Source organism: Ciconia boyciana, chromosome 11, assembly GCF_034638445.1.
Source record: "Ciconia boyciana chromosome 11, ASM3463844v1, whole genome shotgun sequence".
NCBI classification, from domain to species: Eukaryota; Metazoa; Chordata; class Aves; order Ciconiiformes; family Ciconiidae; genus Ciconia; species Ciconia boyciana.
The window spans coordinates 17,442,360-17,463,799 of NC_132944.1; the positions used below are offsets into that span (position 1 = coordinate 17,442,360).

General features: G+C 43.4%; 1 protein-coding gene across 1 annotated transcript in view; it reads right to left on the bottom strand.

Annotated features, from left to right (window-relative positions):
* The window catches only part of PTPRG (protein tyrosine phosphatase receptor type G), a 417,185-nt gene that overhangs the window by 69,128 nt on the left and 326,617 nt on the right, over nucleotides 1-21,440 (bottom strand). The window contains exons 10-14 of the mRNA XM_072876458.1: nucleotides 19,837-20,021; nucleotides 17,699-17,807; nucleotides 15,919-15,968; nucleotides 12,530-13,328; nucleotides 2,595-2,727 (exon numbers count right to left, since the gene is read on the bottom strand). Of these exons, the coding sequence (XP_072732559.1) occupies nucleotides 2,595-2,727; nucleotides 12,530-13,328; nucleotides 15,919-15,968; nucleotides 17,699-17,807; nucleotides 19,837-20,021 (1,276 nt within the window). The remainder of the gene's footprint in view (nucleotides 1-2,594; nucleotides 2,728-12,529; nucleotides 13,329-15,918; nucleotides 15,969-17,698; nucleotides 17,808-19,836; nucleotides 20,022-21,440) is intronic.

The following is a 21,440-nucleotide window of genomic DNA, read 5'->3' on the forward strand; positions in this document are numbered from 1 at the left end:
TTTATCCTCAAAATGTATTGCCAAAGGGTAACTATGTCTCTTCTGCTTTTTCTAGTTCTCTGGGTTTTGTTTTGTAATACTTTTTCTCACACCAAAAAAAAAGAACTGCTGTGCAAGAAAAGACCCCTTGGTCCAGCACGCCTGTCCCCTTGAGGGTTATCCTTTCATAACAAGTGTTTTTCTGCTGTGCACTTCAATACCATGTTTCCCTTACTGAAAAATCTGTCTCAAACTCATTTTCATGCCATTTGCTTTGATGGTGTTATTTAGCAAATTATTCCATATGTTGCCCATTACATTTTAAGCTAAGTATTTCTTCCTGAAAATCCAGATCACTGTTCCTTTCAAACTTGTAAATTAGACTCTGTGGTGTTTGAGGATCTGTTTTTTCCTTACTTTAAAAACACTCACAGAGATAAACATTTTATTTTTCCTAAGGAAAGGTAATCACACTGAAAAGGGCACGCAAAATTCTGTGTTGCCACTTCAATGACATGGTCTGCACAACATGAAATGTTACTATGGATGAATTGTGTTCTAGTTGCTTGTTGATTTATCCTAAAACAGACGTTGACTTTTTTTTATCCACTCTCTGTATCTGTTAAAAAATCCTCAGAACTATGAAGGTAGACACAGGAGATCATTTTGAAGCTAGTACACATGTGCTCTCAAGTTTGTTTATTGTTCCTCAGTTTGTTGCTTCATATTTATCAAAAAACTTTGACTGCTACACGACATACTTTTCATGTCTATATTAATTTTTAATCTCCACCTTTTTTTTAGTATCAATTATACACAAAAAAATTGATCCACTGCTGTCAGGGTATTAATGTCAATGCTCATAATTTTACCAAAGCTGTTGATGAATGTTAACTACTCATGCATATTACGGAGAGCAGATAAGGAACAATTGCTGTCCATATGCAAAATAACAAACATTACTGAAAAAGTAATTTGGTTTCAGTTAAAGTATTTGTTCATGTATCTTCCTTGATTTATGTGCTTGCTTATTACAAAGCAAGTAAAAATTTTATGAGGTGGGTGGTTAGGAATTTTGAAGATAAAAAATATTTAACTTCAATGAACATATCTTAATCTTTGACTCGAGTAATATTATGATCTATAATACAAGCCAATATCTATCAAAAATTAGTCCCTAACTATTGGTCACTAAGCCAGTACTTTCCAACTTTAATATCTTCTCAGGGACGGTATTGTTACTCTTGGAGCGAATTAAACACTAAGTTTGCAATTATTTCTCTCGATCTGTTAGGGTAATTGAAGGAAATAGAAATGTTTTCCAAGCAATGAGAGGTACCAGCATTCTTCTTGATAACAGCTGTTAGCATTTTATTTCAAAACCTTTCCTCCTTAGAAGAGCATTTTGTATCAACGCAAGATCAATATTACTAATCCCTCATTACAGTGCTTCAGGATATACCATATCCTTCAAGGGCTTCCCTGGTGTGAATGTGACCAAGTTTAGTCCTTCAAATGAAGAAAATGTGTATTGAAGGACAGGACACTACAATGGGATCTTCAGACCCCTTCCAATTTCAGCTTTTGTGCACACATCACTGCAATTTTATTCATTGTCTTACTGCAATGATGTGATTTACTCGCAAAAGTTAATAGAAATTATTTTCACAAGACTATTGTAATCTATTTATTAATATGCTTTCAAATGTTCCCAGCCTCAACAATTTGGCCAATTAATTGTCAGCGAAATGAATGTACTGAAAAACAGCTTGGTAGTTTTTTAATTGATTCGGCAAATATAATGACCAATGGACTGCTATTTCTCATCAAAGCTACTTTTCTGCATCCCATCTAATCAGATTTTGAAATAATTCCTAAGTACCTTCTATGAGGCTAATCCCTGGTTAATTTTCACTACCAAACAAATGAGGTGTCTTTGGGTTCTGGCTCAAGAAGGTGCTGCAGGTTTTAATTTACTCTAAATCAAACAGAGAAGGATTTGTTGATGTTAATCCTAGTCTCCACCACTGAACCAATGCCCACTGGTGTAAAGGACAGTATCTCTTTATAAGAGGCAATCTTTACTTACAAGACCTTGCAAGGTTGCACTTCCGAACACTTCACCAATGCTAAAGAGCTCCTACTCAGAGCATTGCTATGTAACGTGAAACAAGCTTATCCTCCTTTCTTGAAGTACAGTGAAAGGAAGAAAAGAACTGCTTAAGATCACGCAGGAGGTCTGTAGCAAAGCCACCCATGGAACCAAGTCCAGTCTCACTGGGCTTTTCTCCCACGACCACCCTTCCTGAAGGCCAAGACAAAGACACCTTTTTATAGCTATATTAGAGGCACTAATTAGGAAAATATCCGTTGGCATTACAGCTGGCTCTACCATTGCTAGAGCTCTACCAAGCTCATTTTCATGACACAAAAATCAATATTTAAGACAGCTGAATAGTTAACCAACAGAGCTGTTCTAGCATCCAGAGAGTTATCTAATGCATCTATCACTGTAACATCTAATAAAATAAAAAACACAGGACCACATTAAAAAACACCAGCTGAAATGTGTTTTAAATCATAATCAGTTTCCAGTCAAAAGGAAACAGGCTCACCTCCAGTAGACAAGCACAGCTATGAGAAGAATGAGGCACACGAAGGTCAGTGCTGAGACCACAATAAGCGGGATGATCCATTCCATTTTACCAGGAGAAGGTCTCGTGGCCATGCTGGAGCTGTTCTTGTCAGCTGTGTGTTAAACACATAACAAAAACAATCACAAAAAAATTGAAAGAGAATTACCGTACAGAACAATGTGTAAGCAAAACAAATAGCTTGTCCGTTTTACACGGTATGAGTAAACAGAGCAAAGATCTTCTAACTGCAGGGTGGGACTCCATTTGTCTTTAGTCTGAGACATGAGAGCACAAAAGTATGGTGTTTATTGCCACATATGGCTTGGATTTTACTACTGCCTGTAATTACAGTCTCATAGACAATTTTAGGACTCTATCGTGCAAGCACCTAGTATCAGATGTGGAGTACCCCACCGAGTCATTTTACCACGGTAACGAAGTAAATGCTTTGCTCGGTCATCAGCATTTGCAGATAAATACACTCTGTTTCTTAACACGAGAGGACAGCCCTATTTGCAAAGCTCAGTGTAATACTTTGCTTCAGAAATAAATTTCTTGGTAACTCTCTTAAAATAAAAAATCCTCAACATGTTGGGTGTCATGTCACATCATTTGCGGAATTGTCACAATCTGGTGAGTTACTGCATACGAAAGCACTTTTTAGCATATGGATTGTCAAGATGGATGGATGAATGAATGGATAGGATGTGTTGTAACCGACAGAAGAAATCATTATGCCACAGCTTTTGAACAAAATTAAAGTTGGTCAATAGCCTGAGATCTGGCCGAGTAACTCTGTTTCACTTTTCGCATGACATCTCGTTAAAATAACTGTATCGTATATAAGATGAATATCTAGAGGTTCTGCAAGTACTGGAGCCAATGAGCATAGACACTGTATCAACGTATTTCAAAAGACATCTAATTTGTGCAAATTCATGTAGACTTGACAAATAAATTGTTTTAGACAAAATGATAAAAGAAAAATACAGAAGCGGATTCTGTATCTTATTCATGTTTCCTAACAAACAGGCGGTAGTTGATCAATACCTGTCAACAGGACATAATAGGAAAGGATTAGTGTAAACAGCTTCAGATTTGAATGAGGATTGAAACGTACGCACTTGACTTCTACTTTTTAGCCTACGTGAGCCTTTCCTTACCAATGTGCTTCCTTGCCCTTGTTCAGTATTGTATTATCATATCTTCTGAAACTGCTGCAAATCCTACCAGAAGAACATAATTGCCTTTTCACCGTAGGCAGGCAAAACACAGATAATTGGAAGTCACCAGATGTCACATAATATGAAGTCATACTCTATTTTAATAGCATTTAGATTATACTCCTCCATAGGCAGGAGTAAAATTCAACTAACATGGAAGTAAAGGTTAATTGTAAATGCTTTTGCCTGACTGCTGAAAACAGAGCAAGGCTGCAGGCTGCTGCAAGCCCAGCAAGAAATCTTTCTAGTTTTAAGAACTAGGCTGATGGAGGTAATGCCCTTTAGCAAGCAGCCTAAATGAAGTGCTAATCAGAGGGATGTTTGGGGGAAGTGAACGTGCACCGAGTATAGAGCTGATCAAAAGAGAGATGAGTAGCCAGTTGTCTCCAAATTCAGTAAGAAAGGCTACCAAGGTTACCAACAGTGCCACTTTGCAGAATAGGCACACAAGGTTATACCTCGAGCATGTGGTGAGCTTTCGTCTTCACAGCATACCAATAATATACAACATCCTGGTTTTAAGATAGCTCTTTGATATCCTTGACTAGCAAAGAATAAGGAAAAGAACAATCCCAAAACTAGAGCAAAGGCTTATTCTCTGTATTTGCCAAACTTGCAAAAATTATAAGCCCCGAGGCATTGGTTTTTATCAGTGCATTTCAAATCATTTAACAGCATGAAAAAATTAAGCCTGCGAGGTAAGTGTTACTAATCAGAATGGTAAAAGGGACAAAGCAAAAAAACCATGCAATGTAATAAAACTTAGTAGGAGACCCAAACAGTCCCACCGCCTTACATCCATTAGGGTGTTGCTTCATTTCTCTCCAAGGATAGTATTCTGTTTAGTTTTACCTCCACATATTTCAACACAAAAACATATGTTTCTGTTTGCATGGGAAGAAGATTAAATTCCATTGTAAGCACAGCATGGGCTGGAGTCCCAATGCAAACTATTAAGCTCTGCAGCGCTCACGATGCTCCTCTTACTCAGTCGGCTGTGGAGAACACACTTATCTGACCCTGCCAACTCCCTATACCACAGATGTGAGGATAAAAAAGCGTTCAGTATGCTGAGTGCTAGACTAGCAAATGCCATTCCTGCATGCTGATGGCTGGCCCCGAAATTCCAGTTGGGAATGCCCAAGCAGTGATATGCTTCAGAAAAAAGAGACCACTCCTGTGCTGGCTTTGAGGAAAAAGTCTTAGGTGTTTTCCACTGCTTAAGGAAAGTGTTGAGAGAGCTTAAACAAACCAATGCCAATAAAAATTGTACTAGAATGACAGCTGGGGCCAGAAGTACAGCAGTACAGCTGGAGTGCTGGCGCCTGTCTCTCGAGTGTCATGGCAGAACAGCCTAAGAAAAGGCAGCACACTGGGTAACTTGGAAAAAGATTTGATGAAAATACACACAAAAAAAGACAGATCTGGGCCTTTACAGCTTCCTGTTCTCCTACATAACAAAATATTATAAAATAAAAAATTGTCAACATTTCACTCTTTTCCAAAGCAAGAATGTTGAGCCTTGGTAGTGTCAACAGCATATCCTTGTAACAGTGCCCACCATACGCTGTACTTTGGGGGGGGGAGCTTAAAAAATGGACCAGGAAATTCCATTTTTGCAAAGAAATGTAAACAGTTTCCAGTGGCATATGCCTTCGTTGAATTAATTCAGTTTGCCTTTTACTGGCTTGGAATTCATCCCAGTAGGAAGGAATAAAAATTATTACAGCTTATCTGTTTCAGGAGGTCCCACACGATACAAGCCCCGGCACTGCTAAATCCACTCCTGCGTCTGGAAAAATCCGTAACTCCTGAGCACCACCCATTCAGCAGTTCCGTCCAGGCCCCGGACGGATGAGGCCCTGGCACAGAGAGTGTTAGAGGGCATCAGGCAGCGAGGGAGGCTTTGACAGTGCAACTCTTGCACAAAGGTCAAGGCAAGAAAGAGGCATTCTACAATTTGTGAAATGTACTGTTTTTCTGTGTATTCTTGGTAATTAGTTCCTGAGAATAGAAACATGTTTATTTCCTTTAAGTAACACCACTTGCTATAATAAGCAACCATAGCTGTAATATATAACCTATCTACCTTTATCATCCATTGCACAAACCGCCAGGACAAAGTTCTGTTTGTTGTACCGTTACAGATACCGTTAACTACGACAATACGCGTGTTCTGCAGGCCAAAAGAAAACCCCCGCTGCCGAACTGCCTCAGATCATCCGGTCACTTAAAAGAAAGTCACCTGCTCATCTTTCCTTTGAGTAAATGAAATTATGGACTTTTACAAAGGTATCAATTAATTCTGGAAAACAGTATCGGCCATATTATTAAACGATGAAAAGGCAAAACCAGGTTTTTAAAAAACGTATTACCTTTGATAGAAGCTCATGCCATCGTGCAGCTATTTTCTCCCTGTTTCTTTAAAGGCATTCCTGCAGCAGTCATACTTACAGGCTGTGCACAGCTAAGCATGGCTTTTCACTGTTTTGTAAACAGATGCCAATCATATTTAATCCTGATGTCAGATATCTGAAATTCATACTGTTTGCAAACATCAAATAATTCAATCCTTTTATTTTCAAGCCATTCTGCTGTTTGCTCCTTTAAGTTGGCATGCAAAATGGCTCACGAAAATACAGCTTAATAATCCTTGCCACGTATGGAGAAAGAAAGAATTACACAGATGTTTAATTATCTTAATGAGGTTATCCCCAAAAGGCTTTTGTAACCTCAGACCTGGCAAAGACTGTTCTAAAAACCAAAATCCAGTCTCTGCTAAAAGCATACACCAGGCTTGAAATTTAACCCTGCACATCATGATCTCCCTACAAAGCCCTCATGGGAGGAACTCGGCAGAAGTGGGCGAACGCTGAGGGATGGGAGGACCTGGCTGGAGTTCGGGTCAAGGGCCAAACCCACATCTCAGTCCCAGCTCATGACTCAGGCAAAAGCCCCAACCAGACATCTATTACTTTGCTCACAACAGCCCATTCGTTACCTCCTGTCAAATACAAAGGATCTGTTTAACTGTCCGGCAAAACAACCCAAAATTTGGTGGGACAGTATCTGCTCTAGCTTGATTAAACTGAATCATACTGTTTTCTTTTTTCTTTTTTCTTTTTTTTTTTTTTTTTGGTAGAGCATCATTCTAATTGCTGTTTTTCTAATTTTCAGGTTTCAGAGTCGCGGACAATGCTGAGCAGCTGCGTGTGTAACAGTTGCAGATCAAAGGTACAATTAGTCTAATGTGGGCACCAAAACACAGAAAAGGATGATCAGAAAAATGAAAGAGGAAAATGCAAGCAAGCGTTCAGTGACAGAAGAAAATCATTAGCATTGGCCGATACCACCAGACAAGAAGAGGCCAATGCCATTTGGAAAATAATGACATGGCCTCAGGAGAGGTGTGTGTGTATGTGCGTGTGAAATAAGCACTAAAAGAAAATGAGCCTTGCTGTACTAATTGGCCTCGCACTTTCCCTGTAATTTCTCATGTGTTCCCTGTTCTCCTCTAATCATCCACACTCATGAGTACTTCCCCATCCAGTTATCTCCTTACAACTGCTAATTTGATGCTATATAATTAATTTTACAAGTGTACATTGTTATGAAACAATTTTCTACTCTTTAACATGATTAAACTTTCTACTCACAAAACATTTTTGAAACCTTGACAGCTTTTTAAAATCTGCTTTCCTGGAGAAAAGATGCATCCAAAAAAGTTTCTGCCCTCTGTGGGACACAGCAAGCTGCAGGGGTTCTTTCTGCTCACTTTGGAAGTGGCCTTCACCCTCTTTTAACTGTCCTGATGCTCAGGAATTCTTTCAGACACTTCTGGCAATGTCCTCTTGGCTTCACTGGTCGTTGTCTTGATTTCAGGTTTACTTGTTATGGAAAACCTTTAGGGCCCTTTCTCATAGGAAGAGGTCTTGCTTATGCCTGGGGTTTCACTGAACTCAACTCCTTGCGTGAGCTAGGTCAGGTCTGTCTGTATGAATTGCAAATTTCCATATTCTGTGGAAAACAATTAAGCTGAAGCAACCAGTCTTAGGCTTTGTGCTAGTGTTTGACTGACGGGCCAGTTCACCAGCTGTGGGTTTTGCTGGCAAGTGTCTTTGGTAACCTAGATCCAACCTGGAGGAAAGCTCCTTCTCCTGCATTCCCAAGAGTCTTCTCACAGGGGTAGCACTCCCAACAGGCCAGCCAGGCCTTACTCAGACACATCTAGTAAAATATTTGGGCAAATTCCGGGTTAGGTACATCTCAGCTATCCACTACAGAAGCCTGGTGACACAAGATGCAAAGAAAAGAAGGACTTGCCTGAAGAGACTTTGAAGGACAAGGTCCTCACACCTGGTACAAAGAGATTCAGACTGAAAGCCTCTGTCCCAAAGCCAGTGAGAAACATCTCAAAATGTTCTCAAAGTTGAAAAACGCTAGCCCTTCCCAAGGCCTGGACAGGGAGTCACCACGTTTGTGAGCAACGTAACTTCTTCCACCTGGAGGTCAAGGACAGGGAATGAACCTCTACCTCAAGGAAAATGGCACAAATGGGCCCCTCTTCATCTCTGAATAGCCATTCCCAGCCCTTTTGCTGCTGAGTGTCCTCTTCAGTACAGTGAGGGGCCTGGGAGAGGCTTGTCTGGGAAGCTGAAAATATGGTACAGTTCCTTCTCCTCATCCCAGGTATGTCACCAGAGTGTTAACTAAGATTTAACTAAGGTGAATTTGGGTGAAACAGGCAACTCTTTCACTTATCTTTTCCCCCAGCTAACATGTGCTGGTTATTTCAGATGTCATTTCCTACACATGGAAGCCATTTTTGTAAGACACAGTGATCTTAGTAAGTTATCCTCCCTCCATAGATAAGCATGGAAAACCTAATGTGCAGAGTCCTTTCAAGGCGGATCATCTTTGCCTGCAGTCTTCAGGCAGGGTCACTTCAAGCCTCCAAGCCTGCAAGTGAGCAGAGCTCTTAAAAGAGGCCGTCTAGTAGGAGGCAAAGCTGTACTGAACCACTTCCAGTAATAGTCCTCTGCATGCTTAAAAGAGACAGAAATCACTACAGACTAAGGGGATATAATTCACAATAACCAGTAAGTACTTCTTAGCAATATTAACAATACTTCCCCACCTCATTGATTTTCACGTTTTTCATCTTAACTTCACCACGGAATAAAAAACAATCTAATAACAATCCCTTTGTCGTGACTGTCCTGGTTTCAGCTGAGATTGAGTTAATTTTCTTTATAGTGGCTGGTGTGGGGCTATGTTTTGGATTTGTGCTGAAAACAGTGTTGATAATACAGAGATGTTTTAGTTGTTGCTGCACTAGTCAAGGACTTTCCAGCTTCCCATGCTCTGCCAGGTGCAGAAGAAGCTGGGAGGGGACACAGCCAGGACAGTTGATCCAAACTGCCCAAAGGGCTATTCCATACCACATGACGTCATGCTCAGTATATAAAGCTGGGGAAGAAGAAGGAAGGGGGGACATTTGGAGTGATGGCGTTTGTCTTCCCAAGTAACCATTACGCATGATGGAGCCCTGCTTTCCTGGAGGTGGCTGAACACCTGCCTGCCCATAGGAAGTAGTGAATGAATTCCTTGCTTTGCTTTGCTTGCGTGCGTGGCTTTTGCTTTCCCTATTAAACTGTTCTTATCTCAACCCTCGAGTTTTCTTACTTTTGCTCTTCCGATTCTCTCCCCCATCCCACCAGGGGGGAGTGAGCGAGCGGCTGCGTGGTGCTTAGTTCCTGGCTGGGGCTAAACCACGACAGTGACCTAAGAAACAAGATCAACTACCCATCTTTCCTCCAATTTACTAGGCTGAGAATAAGCCATGAGGCCCTTTCTAGGTCTTATATAAGGGACGTTCTACTTGGGCCATCCAAGAAACTGGCACATGAGAAACAGGGAAGCAGAAGGCAGGAAGAACTGAAGATAACTATTTCAGAGGCAGGTTTACCCAGGCAGGTTGAATTGCTGGGGTTTGAACCGAAATGGTGCTGAATGCTTCCTCCCAACATTGCAAGGCATGGCTAGGACAAGTTCCCTCCTTCCTGATAAAAAGGTGATTAGGGCAAGTGGCACGTTGAAAGCTGCCTGACAGGTATCTCAGACCGTATTCAGTGGGAGCACTGGACTTTGAAGAAGATTTTCAATTGAGGAGTAAGAAAAATAGCAGCGTATTTTAAAAAAATCAGCACAACCTGGTCCAGGTTTCTTGGCTTCCGCATTGTTAATCTGTTCTCCTACAGAACAGTTATGATTCACAGCATTAGAGTCAGGTCAGCATTTCTGTAACAAACGTTATTAAAGATTGGATTTAGCTTTGTTTTTTAAATTGGTTCTGAGCTATAACTGAGTGCACAATGTCTGCATTTTTGTGTTTATAAATGTAGGGAAAAAAAAATATGTAAGGTTTTTTCACAGTACTCTAACTCTAGAGCAGCTTTGATGGAAAAACAAAATTACAAAACAGTCTATAGATTAGCAAAATAAACAATAACAGTAAAAAAAAAAAAACCCAAACAAAAAAATGGGCACTATCTTATAAACGCTGTTGTAACACACATAAAATCACTCAGATAAACTTGTCGCCGTATCTGAATCTCAGTCTTTACTCTGCAAATAAATCCCTACGCATGTACTCCATTTGCTCCTTGCAGTTGTACGATCTGTTTTCCTCACCAGAGCCTGGAGCTCCCCAAGCAGAAACATGTGCATATACATTGGACTTTCTGCACAGCGAGTTGGGAGCACTGTGAGACACCTGTTTGCATAGGCCTGTGCAGCAAATCCTGACCACGCAGGGCTTGGTGCGCATGCAGATCACCTGGGCATGCTTCCAAAAGGTCATATTTGCTGTGTACATACTGTGGAGTTGGTACATACATCCAGAGTTGGCGTTTACAGGAGCATCAGTAATTCTCATCAGGACAAACATAGGAAATACATGAACTCTGCCTGGTGTAGTGGGTTTGAGTGGCAAGGTTTTGGTAGTGGGGGGGCTACAGGGGTGGCTTCTGTGAGAAGCTGCTAGAAGCTTCCCCTATGTCCAATGGAGCCAATGCCAGCCGGCTCCAAGACAAACCCACCGCTGGCCAAGGCTGAGCCCATCAGCAATGGTGGTAGCGCCTCTGGGATAACGTATTTAAGAAGGGGAAAAAAAAAAAACCTGTGCAGAAACAGCAGCAGAGAGAGGAGTGAGAAGATGTCAGAAAAACAACTCTGCAGACCCCAAGGTCAGTGAAGGAGGAGGGGGAGGAGGTGCTCCAGGTGCCGGAGCAGGGATTCCCCTGCAGCCCGGGGTGCAGACCATGGTCAGGCAGGCTGTCCCCTGCAGCCCGTGGAGGTTGATGGTGGAGCAGATATCCACTGCAGCCCGTGGAGGACCCCACGCCAGAGCAGGTGGATGCCCAAAGGAGGCTGTGACCCCGGGGGAAAGCCCGTGCTGGAGCAGGCTCCTGGCAGGAGCTGCGGACCCATGGAGAGAGGAGCCCGCGCTGGAGCAGGTTTGCTGGCAGGACTTGTGTCCCCGTGGGGGACCCATGCTGGAGCAGTCTGCTCCTGAAGGACTGCAGCCCATGGAAGGGACCCACGCTGGAGCAGTTCACAAAGAACTGCAGCCCGTAGGAAGGACTCACGCTGGAGAAGTTCATGGAGGACTGTCTCCTGTGGGAGGGACCCATGCTGGAACAGGGGAAGAGTGTGAGGAGTCCTCCCCTGAGGAGGAAGGAGCGGCAGAGACAACGTGTGATGAACTGACCACAACCCCCATTCCCTGTCCCCCTGTGCCGCGTGGGAGGGGAGGAGGTAGAGAAAATCCAGACTAAAGTTAAGCCTGGGAAGAAGGGAGGGGTGGGGGGAAGGTGTTTTTAAGATTTGGTTTTATTTCTCATTATCCTACTCTGATTTGATTGGTAATAAATTAAACTAATTTCCCCAAGTCGAGTCTGTTTTGCCCGTGATGGTAACTGGTGAGTGATCTCTCCCTGTCCTCACCTCGAGCCTTTCGTTATATTTTCTCTCCCCTGTCCAGCTGAGGAGGGGGGTGACAGAGCGGCTTTGGTGGGCACCTGGCATCCAGCCGGGGTCAACCCACCACACCTGGCTAAGATATTCTTTTTCAGAGGAAAAAAGAAGGTAACCTTTGCGCAAAAGGTGCCTTGTCTTGGAAGATCAGAGCGTGTAGGTTTTGTGGTGAGAAATAAACGAGTGATGATCCTGTATTTGGGAGAATATCTCAAAGCCCAATCAGAGAGAATCCTGCAGATAAACTAAATTAGCTTACAGCATATATAGCAACCTTCCCATGAAACACCAGCTTGGCACAGCAACCGCTCTTCCAAATTAATTTCACAGCTATAGTTCACTGCATTTCCTTCTTTTTTTTTTTTTAAACAAAATTCCTAATGCAGTATGTTCGGGGTTAACATTTTTCCAAATTTTCTCTTCTAGTAAGCTACGAGGACCATGAATCTGTCCCAATAAAATAAAAGGATGATCCTTCCCCCTCTACTCCCCCCAGTAATAATTTGTGGGTTGCGTCCTGTGACGACCTGCCCATTGGATGAAGCCAGGCACCACAAAAATGTTGTATCTACTGGAAATCAGTAAGGAATTTGGATTGTGTCATTTTCCAACAGTCTTATGCTGGTAGAAGCAGTTTCCCTGGAGGTCACTCACCTGGGTTAATGGTGATGAATTTGTTATCTGAGGGGTATTCCTCTGGAAACCTGTCCTCCTTTAGAGGAGGTTTTCTTGTTGTCTCTGGTCTTCTTGGGATCTTCTCCAGGTAAAGTTCGTTGGTGAACGCTGGCGGCACTTGGGTGGAAGGGAGCGGCTGGGGCTGAGTGTCTGCTTCGGCAAAGCTCTCCTCCGTGGGACCTCCAGCCGCGGGGGCAACGTTTTGGTTTGGCTCTTCACCCGATATGGTTTTATTTCCTTCCTCCTCGGCAGTCCGGTTGGGAGAAGCCGTGGCCGCGTTGGGCTCCGTGCTATTGCGCGCCTCCGTGGCCGCCGTTGCCCTGTTTTTCTCCTTCTTCTCGGCATCCTTTTCTTCCTCTTCCTCATGCTCCCGCTCCCCATCCTCGCTTTCACTCTTTTCATCCTTCTCCCCCTCCTCGGCTCCCTCGCCGTCCTTTGTCAGCGCCGAGTCCCGCTCTGGCCCCGGGGAGGCGGCAGCGGCGGCCTCGGTGGCAGCCACCACCGGCCGTCCCGCCTGCTTGCTGGGGGCAGCCGCCATGGGGAGCCGGGTGGGCCACACGCTGCTGGGGAAGGAGGAGATGCCACCACCGCTGAAGCCCAGCCCTGCCAGCAAGGTGCTGGTCACCACTGAGGCCACGGTGGCCTGGCTGCCGCTGGAAGAAGGGCCCATCCCCGTGGCCATGGACACGAAGGAGAAGGGGAGCCCCGAGGAGGTCCAGGTGGAGGAGCCGGAGCTGATGGGAGCCATGTCGGCTGAGGAGGCAGGAGATGCTGTGGGCTTGAGGAGGTCACCGGCAGCAGAGGGGAAGAAAACATAGCAGAGAGCATCAGCAGGGGTCCCAACATGCTATCTGGAGTCACTTTTCTTTTGCTTTTCCCTCCCTTTCCACACACATGCCATTCTGGTTGCTATTCTCTTAAAATGAGAGACTTACAGCAGCTGGATGCAGGGCCAAGCCAGGAATGGGACACACCACAGAGCTACACAGCAAACCGTGAAGGGAGGAAACCTCCCTGCATTCACCACTTCCAAACAATCATTATCATCAAAAACCTCTTTATCCTTATCTTTATTTTACAGCGGGACCTCCTCCACCCACGCCACTGGTGACTTGTGAGTAACATTTCCTCTCAGGGGTGAGGAGGATGTAAAGGAGTTTAATGAGTTTAGCTGCATTACTCACAGTGCTTTAATCCTCAGAATACAGAAGTTTAAAAATACAGCGTTACATAAGGGCTGTCCCAAAATAAGGGCTGTGCTGCCAACATGAGCATCCGTGGCTGGTGGGTCTGCTCTGACAGGGAACTCTGCCTCTTCCCACGCACATTGTGAGGGCCTTCGAACAGTACTATTTTTATTTCCTTAATTTACCCATCAGAATTATTCTCCTAAGGACTGGTGCTGCAGTGAGGCATCGCTCTTGTTAGAAAAGACCTGCAGCACGACCAGCTGGGCACTCATGAAGGACCTGGAGAGCATCAGGAGCCCTTTGGCAAGTCACCACGACCTCTACCAGGACCATCAGGCTGTGGCACCCATGTGTAGACTCAGCTTTCCCCATCCACAGGGCTCTCCCTGGCCACCACCAGCGACCCAGACCCAGGGCTGGCACTGCCCACTTCCCTTGAGGAGCCGAGAGGAAGCAGGGAATGAACGATGGACTTTGCGTCCTCTGCACCCTGACACTGTTATTCTAACGTCAACCCCGTGCATGCATGCTCACACGTGGGTCTCTGTGCACACATGTGTATGCTCTACCGGAAATAAAAAACCTTGGTCTATACCTAAAGAACTAGACAAGTCATTCCCCTTCCTGAATTACATGTGGAAAAAGACACTGAAGTGAGTTGACTAAGGACAAGGAGTAATTCTGTGGAAGAGCTGGGGCCAGCAGTTCTGCCCGGACAACCTGACCACGCTCCCTCTCTGACTTACTGAAAAACGTCTCATGTTACTGAATTCATCAGCAAGAAGAGCATTAGCTGGAAAGGTACGCATCAGACAAGGACAAACAAGGGTTAAATAGGTGCTACTGAACATTGAACAAAACTGTAAAATGTTTATTTTTAGAACTGAAATTTATAACTTAACAGCATTTCTGCATCTCTCTGCAATTCCCGGTTTCAGTCAGGCCGTGTAGTTGAAATGCTGCAGCAAACCAAGAAAGGCTGCTTTCTCACGTTATTTTTGACCAGCTGCAATCACAGAGAACCTGAGGTCTCAGAAGAAAACCTGTGCTTTAGAGATTTCAAGCCAAAACTTTAAATAAGCATCTAAACTTTTGGATACTTATCAGTGTGAATCCCTAAGGCACTGTGAGATTTGCTTTTCGCTGGCATGCACAGTCTCAAAGCTGGACTGAGTATTAAAATTTGACAGCAGATTTTATATGTCTAGAATACCTCTATACATCATTAAACAAACATTAATCATTCAAATTCAAGCTTCGTATGTGTTATTTCCTTACTAGGGAGTATATCAAGCTGGAACAGAATAAAACCAGAAGCAATGTACTTAGAGTAAATTCAATAGTATGAATTCGGTCCATAAATTTGACCGAACAATTCAGTATACCGAATGCCAAGAAATTTAGGTTACGGATAGTTTATGTTAAATAACCTAATAAGGTGCTTTCAAAACTGAAACAGTGTATTCCAGTTTACTGTAAATGTATCAACATTTCTCATTCTGGAATACGAAAGTCAGCTTCAGTGACTCGTTACAGCCTCACCTGAATTAAAATTAAAACAAAGAGCCTGTTAATGCTTTATTCACACAATAGCAGGTTATCCTTAAAGCACTGGAAGAGCAAAGATGCTGTGCCTGAAGCCTTATTCCTGTTGCATATACTTCTGGCCATACAGTTGAAAAAAGAAATTAAATTTATTTCCACAGTCATCATTAAGATCACAAATCCCCTCTAAATGGGTTGAATACATATTTGGGAAGATTTTTTAACACTTGATTTTCCAGTGATCAAAGCCTCTCAGAGCATGAAGCTAGAAAACCAAAACCCTTCCAAATATTTTAGGTATGTTGGAAAACCTTTTGTGGCGGATTTGAACAACCACCTCCCCAGGAAAGCCCGGTCTGGCCGCAGATCTACAACATCGTGCTGCCACCTGGTGGGAATGCTGCCTGGTGGGAATGTCGCCTGGTGGGAATGTCACCTGGTGGGAACGCTGCCTGGTGGGAATGCTGCCTGGTGGGAATGTCGCCTGGTGGGAATGTCGCCTGGTGGGAACGCTGCCTGGTGGGAATGCTGCCTGGTGGGAATGTCGCCTGGTGGGAACGCTGCCTGGTGGGAATGTCGCCCGAACGACCGCGGCCCATCCGCGCTCCCCAGAGATTTATGGCCACGACTTACCACTCCTGTTTTCACAATTCTGGTCCCCTCGAAAATTCGAGTAGTGTTAGCTGAGAAAGAAAGAAACGACAGCGTGTCAGCGGAGTGGGAAGGGAGGCATTGCTAAAATTGCCAAACAATTGCTGAACGTTGCTACTACAAAATATGTATGCAGGTCTCCATTTGGAGTAAAAGCAACTCAGCTCGTTTCGTATTACTCACCTTACTTTGAAATTGTGTCTAAAGGCAGATTCGTTTGTCTTTAATTACTTAGGCCTGGCAATGCCGGTTTAAGTGCACTGTCAGAAAACACATGCTCTCCTTCCAACCCAAGTTGGATGAAATGTCCTGACTTACACAGGAAGCAAGAGCAGCTGATGACAAGAGTTTTTTCTGCCTTTATGATAATATTATGATTATTTAATGCTATTTATCTCAACTACAACTATAATCAGCCTCTGAATAATGTTTTGAAAGCTCAAGTGGATTCTTTTTCTGGGTTAGATCCTGGGTAGCCAAAGATTAGAAGAACTATCCTTTTGGGGAGACATGGAAGGAAACGCAACATCGATTCCCGCTGCAGATGCGTGTATCACTTCCACTGCTTTGAGCGCTGGGCTAGAGTACCCAAAGAGTATCCAGCAAAACTGTCAGTAATGATTTACTCTTAACTGTAATTAAATAGGTATCGTGGTCAAATTTCAAAGAATTTTTCCATTCTATTATCTGCCGAAAGAGGCTATAATCAGTAATATACAAGTTTCTGACTTCTGCCTGGCACTTAAAGTGACGTCCAAAACACTATGCTGAGATACTAAGAAACTGAGAGCTACATATGATATATTGCTTGGACAGGACATTTCTTGCCCGATCCCTGCTCTCCCCGCAATACTGCTAACGCTGTGGCATGACACCGGAAGAGAACTAAATTGTGTCCACAGCTTGATATCCTTCAGATGCTAAGTGCTAACAGCATAGGACTAAAACCTCCACATTTTCCCAAAATCACACTTAAAAATGCCTCTCCTATTTTGTTCCATACACAGCATCAGACCCAAGTGACTTAACTCTTTGCTTCACCTTAAGGATTTAAATTTTTAACTCCGCTTGTTTTGTTTTTCCATTACCCATTCCAAGGTTTATATACCTGTAAACTGGAGTGGGAGGGAGTCCTCTCAGCAGAGGTGAATTTTGCCCTACTTAATAGTAGTAATAAATTCCTAGGAAGGAGCAAAACTTCAGCACTTAAAAAACCTCAAAAAGCATCAAGTTCTTCTACCAAATCTCAGCTTTACAAGATTTCTCCAATAAACTTAAAAGGAAATCCATAACAAAGGACAGCTTAGCATCCAGTTCTTTAGCTTTCATTTAAATATGTATGTTTTTGGAAATCACTGAGGTTGTGTGCATGGTAAAACCTGAACGTCTCCACATGTGGTTGTCAAGGTAGGACTGATCTCCTTTCCACTTTACATAAAACAGACACCGATCAGACTCACATTCTGCTATAGCTGTGCCTCTGATGCATAAGCAGTCTCTGATGAATTTGTTTTAGATAACTAGTACTAAGAAAAGCTCTGAATTCTCCTAAAACCTGACGAACCCTGCCAGCAGAGAGGTGTAGGCAAACCCCCATCACTAGAAATAGGACTCTCATAAAGTCACTGGCCACAATTTGAAATTAGCATTGCCTACATGCATTCAAACATCTGAAATCATTCCACACCATATTGCATTCTGCAAAGAAAATGTTAAACACACAAAGAGTCATAATGTAAAAATATGTATGTGGGTTTTTTACCTTGAAAGAGCATAGTCTGGCTAAAGTCACTACGCATTTCATTTCGGCAAACTGCTTGAACTCTGAACAGATAAAGGATGTCAGGTGAGACATGGCTAATGATGGCCTTCTGTTTAAAAAAAATAGATATTATTCAGTTTTTTACCCCCACAGTACTGTCCACGATCAGTTTGAAATATATAAAGCATTGCGCTAACACAGGACATTTCTGCCATGTAAGACAAACTTATTTCTAAACAAAAATATTCACTGGTCCCCTGGAAGAGGGCAAGGCCAAGGTCAAAGGACTTCCCTAGGATAAAAGTGATGCACCCGGACTCTGCTGACTCTGCCCACGAGAAAGAAATGAACACGTCCACATCTACTCTCATGACAGTCTTCATGCCTGAAAGTCTCCGCTCTCCTCAGAAAAACCTAAACCTCAAATCATTTGGCCTTATAGGAATTAAAATGAGATTTTTATAGGTGGAGGTCCAAGTCCCAAACCTGGGATAAGCTCAGAAAAGTCACTGTATGTTCAAACTGACAATTTATTTTGCAGCAAACTGTCTGTGGCAATTTGATGCCGGTGGTCTGTGTAATATGATGGCTTGGCACCGTGGACTGGGATGCCTCTGCCTACTTTTACGCCTGAGACACTGCCTTGCTGCCTCCCAGCTACTCTTTTGTGTTGCCTTAGTCCATGATCACATCGGTTCATGTCTTGCAGCAGACAGCAGCGGTAGCAGTGTGGGTCACTTGAAATACCAGTGATCTCTGTAGCAAAACACTGTCTAGCTCTGTTTCAAGACGGGACAGCCCAGCTGCCTCTGCCAGAGCACTGAAAGCAAATTGCACTTTCCTTTGAAAAAGAGTTTCCTTCTTCTTTTGCCCCTAAAACCGACTAAGCTGTCATTGCTTTCTTAACCTCCAAGCTCTGCTGCACAGCACAGGGTCTCAGTGCAATTTATTTCCAAGCTATCACTCCATCACATCCCCTGCACTTTTAATTATTTCTTTTACATAAAACAGAATGCTGTCACTGTGCCCACCTCATTTTTGCTGATTAAGGCTCTCCTCCTTATACCTGATTAAAAAAAAAATCTCCCTTAAAAGTGTCAAGTTATGACAAGAGAGAGGTTACAATACATCATAACCTTGGGTGCCTTTCAATAGATTCCTTTCTGATTTCGTGAGGCACATCGTTGCCTAATATGACCCAGATAACAATGTCTAGTGGGGAAATTGAAAATATAAATGGAAATGAAGTAAAAGAATCTTCATCTGAGGGAATAAGAGAAGTATTATTGTATAACTGATTGAATGGGCTCAGAGGACTGTGTATTTGAAAAAAAAAATATGGTAACAGTCATTAGGAATAACACTCTGTGCTGCTGCATTTTTCATGTGCATATACAATTACTGATTTCATTATTCTAGAGGCTTTCTTTGATTAACAATAAATGGAGGCCTTTCAAACCTGAATATGTCACTTTGATTTTATATGCAGAGACCGTTAAAGACCGGTACAATACTTGCTTCCACTTAGACAAGAATGACAAGCAGACCAAACCCTAAACTGAGGAGATAGATCGGTGTTTCCATCTGTGCTGGAACTGTCTTGCTCTTCCCTCTTTTTCTCCCAGTGCCAGACGTAGGCAGTGCTTTTACAGGGCCACTCCGCAATAATCTTCTAGCCCTGACCATGCAACTCCTACTGCTGGCAGCACTTACTGCCGGCAACTGCTCCAAAGAATGCAAGGGGCTATGCACAGTGAAAAGCCTGAGCCCAGGAGCAGATTTTGGGGGATCGGGCTTTTAATGTGAAAATCTGTGAGCTGAACACAAGCCAAAAGGTATCCAGAGCCTAACTACTTCCCGAGTCAGCTGCTTCTCAGCAACAGTACATGAAAAAGTGTCTGCAGATTTAGTCCTTTATGCACTCACATACACTATAAATCCACACTCCAGTGTTTTGGGTAGTCTGTTAGGCAAGGTTCAACTAATGCTGAACATTTTCATAGCAATTCATTGCGAGTTAAACTCTAGCCTGTCTGTAAGGTAACAACTGCTTTCCTCCTCTACTTCCTTCTACTGAGAAAATAACAATATAAGGATAGCTTGATACATATGTCGGGGGTTGATGCTGTGGGTTTTACCAGGTCCTTGTCACTGTCCTTGGTGAAAGTCTTCTCCTTTTCGTCTTCATTTTTAGTCCAGCTATATGAGATCATGTAGTTCATGATCGGAGGGTGGTAGATGGTTTCTGGTTGGTTCCAGGTTACAAGTAACGCTGTCCTGTTCACAGGCTGCACTTTCATGTTGACCGGGGGAGTGCTGCAAGCTAAAAAACAGAAGGAAAAAATATGAAGCTCTCCTAAATAACCGAGAGAAAACAAACAGCAAGAACTGTGCCTCACTCTTAAGAGCCAGGTTTTTTCTTTAATGCCCTTGCCTACAGTAATAGCTTAGACTGCAAGCCACTGAGACCAATGGGATTTAATACCACCTGCAGCTGCTTTCTGCTCTCCAGAGTAAAGGGGGCGAGAGAATCCGTTCTCTGCAGGCAGGTTGCTTAGTTCTCGACTTACTTTCAGTCCTGACATTTGCACATACGCTTTAACTTGGTCACTTAAGAGCTCTGCACTGGAACATTAAGAAGTAAAATCAACCTGAACCCCAGCTTCCCTGGCCCACAGTCTCCTGCCTTGTGAAGGGGGTAAATACTCCAGTGCTCTGCAGGCCCTGGAAATAGTTGGAACCTCTGAAAATGTGACACTATCGGGTCAGTATTTTCCTCTTAACCCAGTACATTTTTGCACATGAGCAGAAGTTACTTTATACTCCTCTTCCTATTTTCCTTCACAGATTCTCAGCTGTTTGTCAGTATCACCAGCACAGGGAAGAGTGGCACTTGATGGCCCTTGGCCATCTCCTCCTCATAACAAGCAGGGGAACCTCCAGCCAGCCTCCGAAAGCCGTGCCTTCCTAACCCTGCCTGCAGCGGGGAGGCACGAGTTACTCCTCACTCAAGCTTAAGTCGGCAGGGACATCAGCATAGGAACAGCTTAACCAGGGGGCAAACCCATGGCTTCTGCTTACTGCAGACACCAAAACCCAAACTTCTGCAGGGAAGACCAAGCCCAGGCGCAAGCCAAGCCCGTACACTTCAGGAGGAGTGGGGTGTGCACAGCCCACTCGCAGCCACTGAAGACAACTCTTCTCAAGCCGTTGAAATGTAAAGGTCAGAGTACTAATGAAGAACACTAGATGGCACTCATATGCTACCGAAAAAGCACATCATGCGCTTCCCAACTATAAACAGTTTAGATTTTTTCCAAGCTTTAAAAATCATGTTTAAAATACACAATTCAGGACAGATTCTCACATTCTCTTTCCCAATATAAACTCTGAACCAAGAAAAATCACTTGCAGCAATACCTAAACATATGTGCTGTGGCAAAGGAACTGGTCTCTTCTGCCAGGGAAAGTCAAAGCGTCACCCAGTCCACCACGCTGACAATGTTTGCAGAATTATTTTTCCCAAAACAACTTTTCCATTTAAAGCCAACACATTCAGCTTGTTTGTGCTCTGCAGGTATGTGACTGCATGTATATTTGGCCATTATTTCACTTCTAAAGAGTCCTGGCAGCACTGAAGGGGAGAAATGTCTATTCCTATAGACTGGGAGAAATGTCCATTCCTGGACTTGCAGGTTGGTCATGTAGCTCTGCTGTTACATTACTGAAATAGCTACAGTTC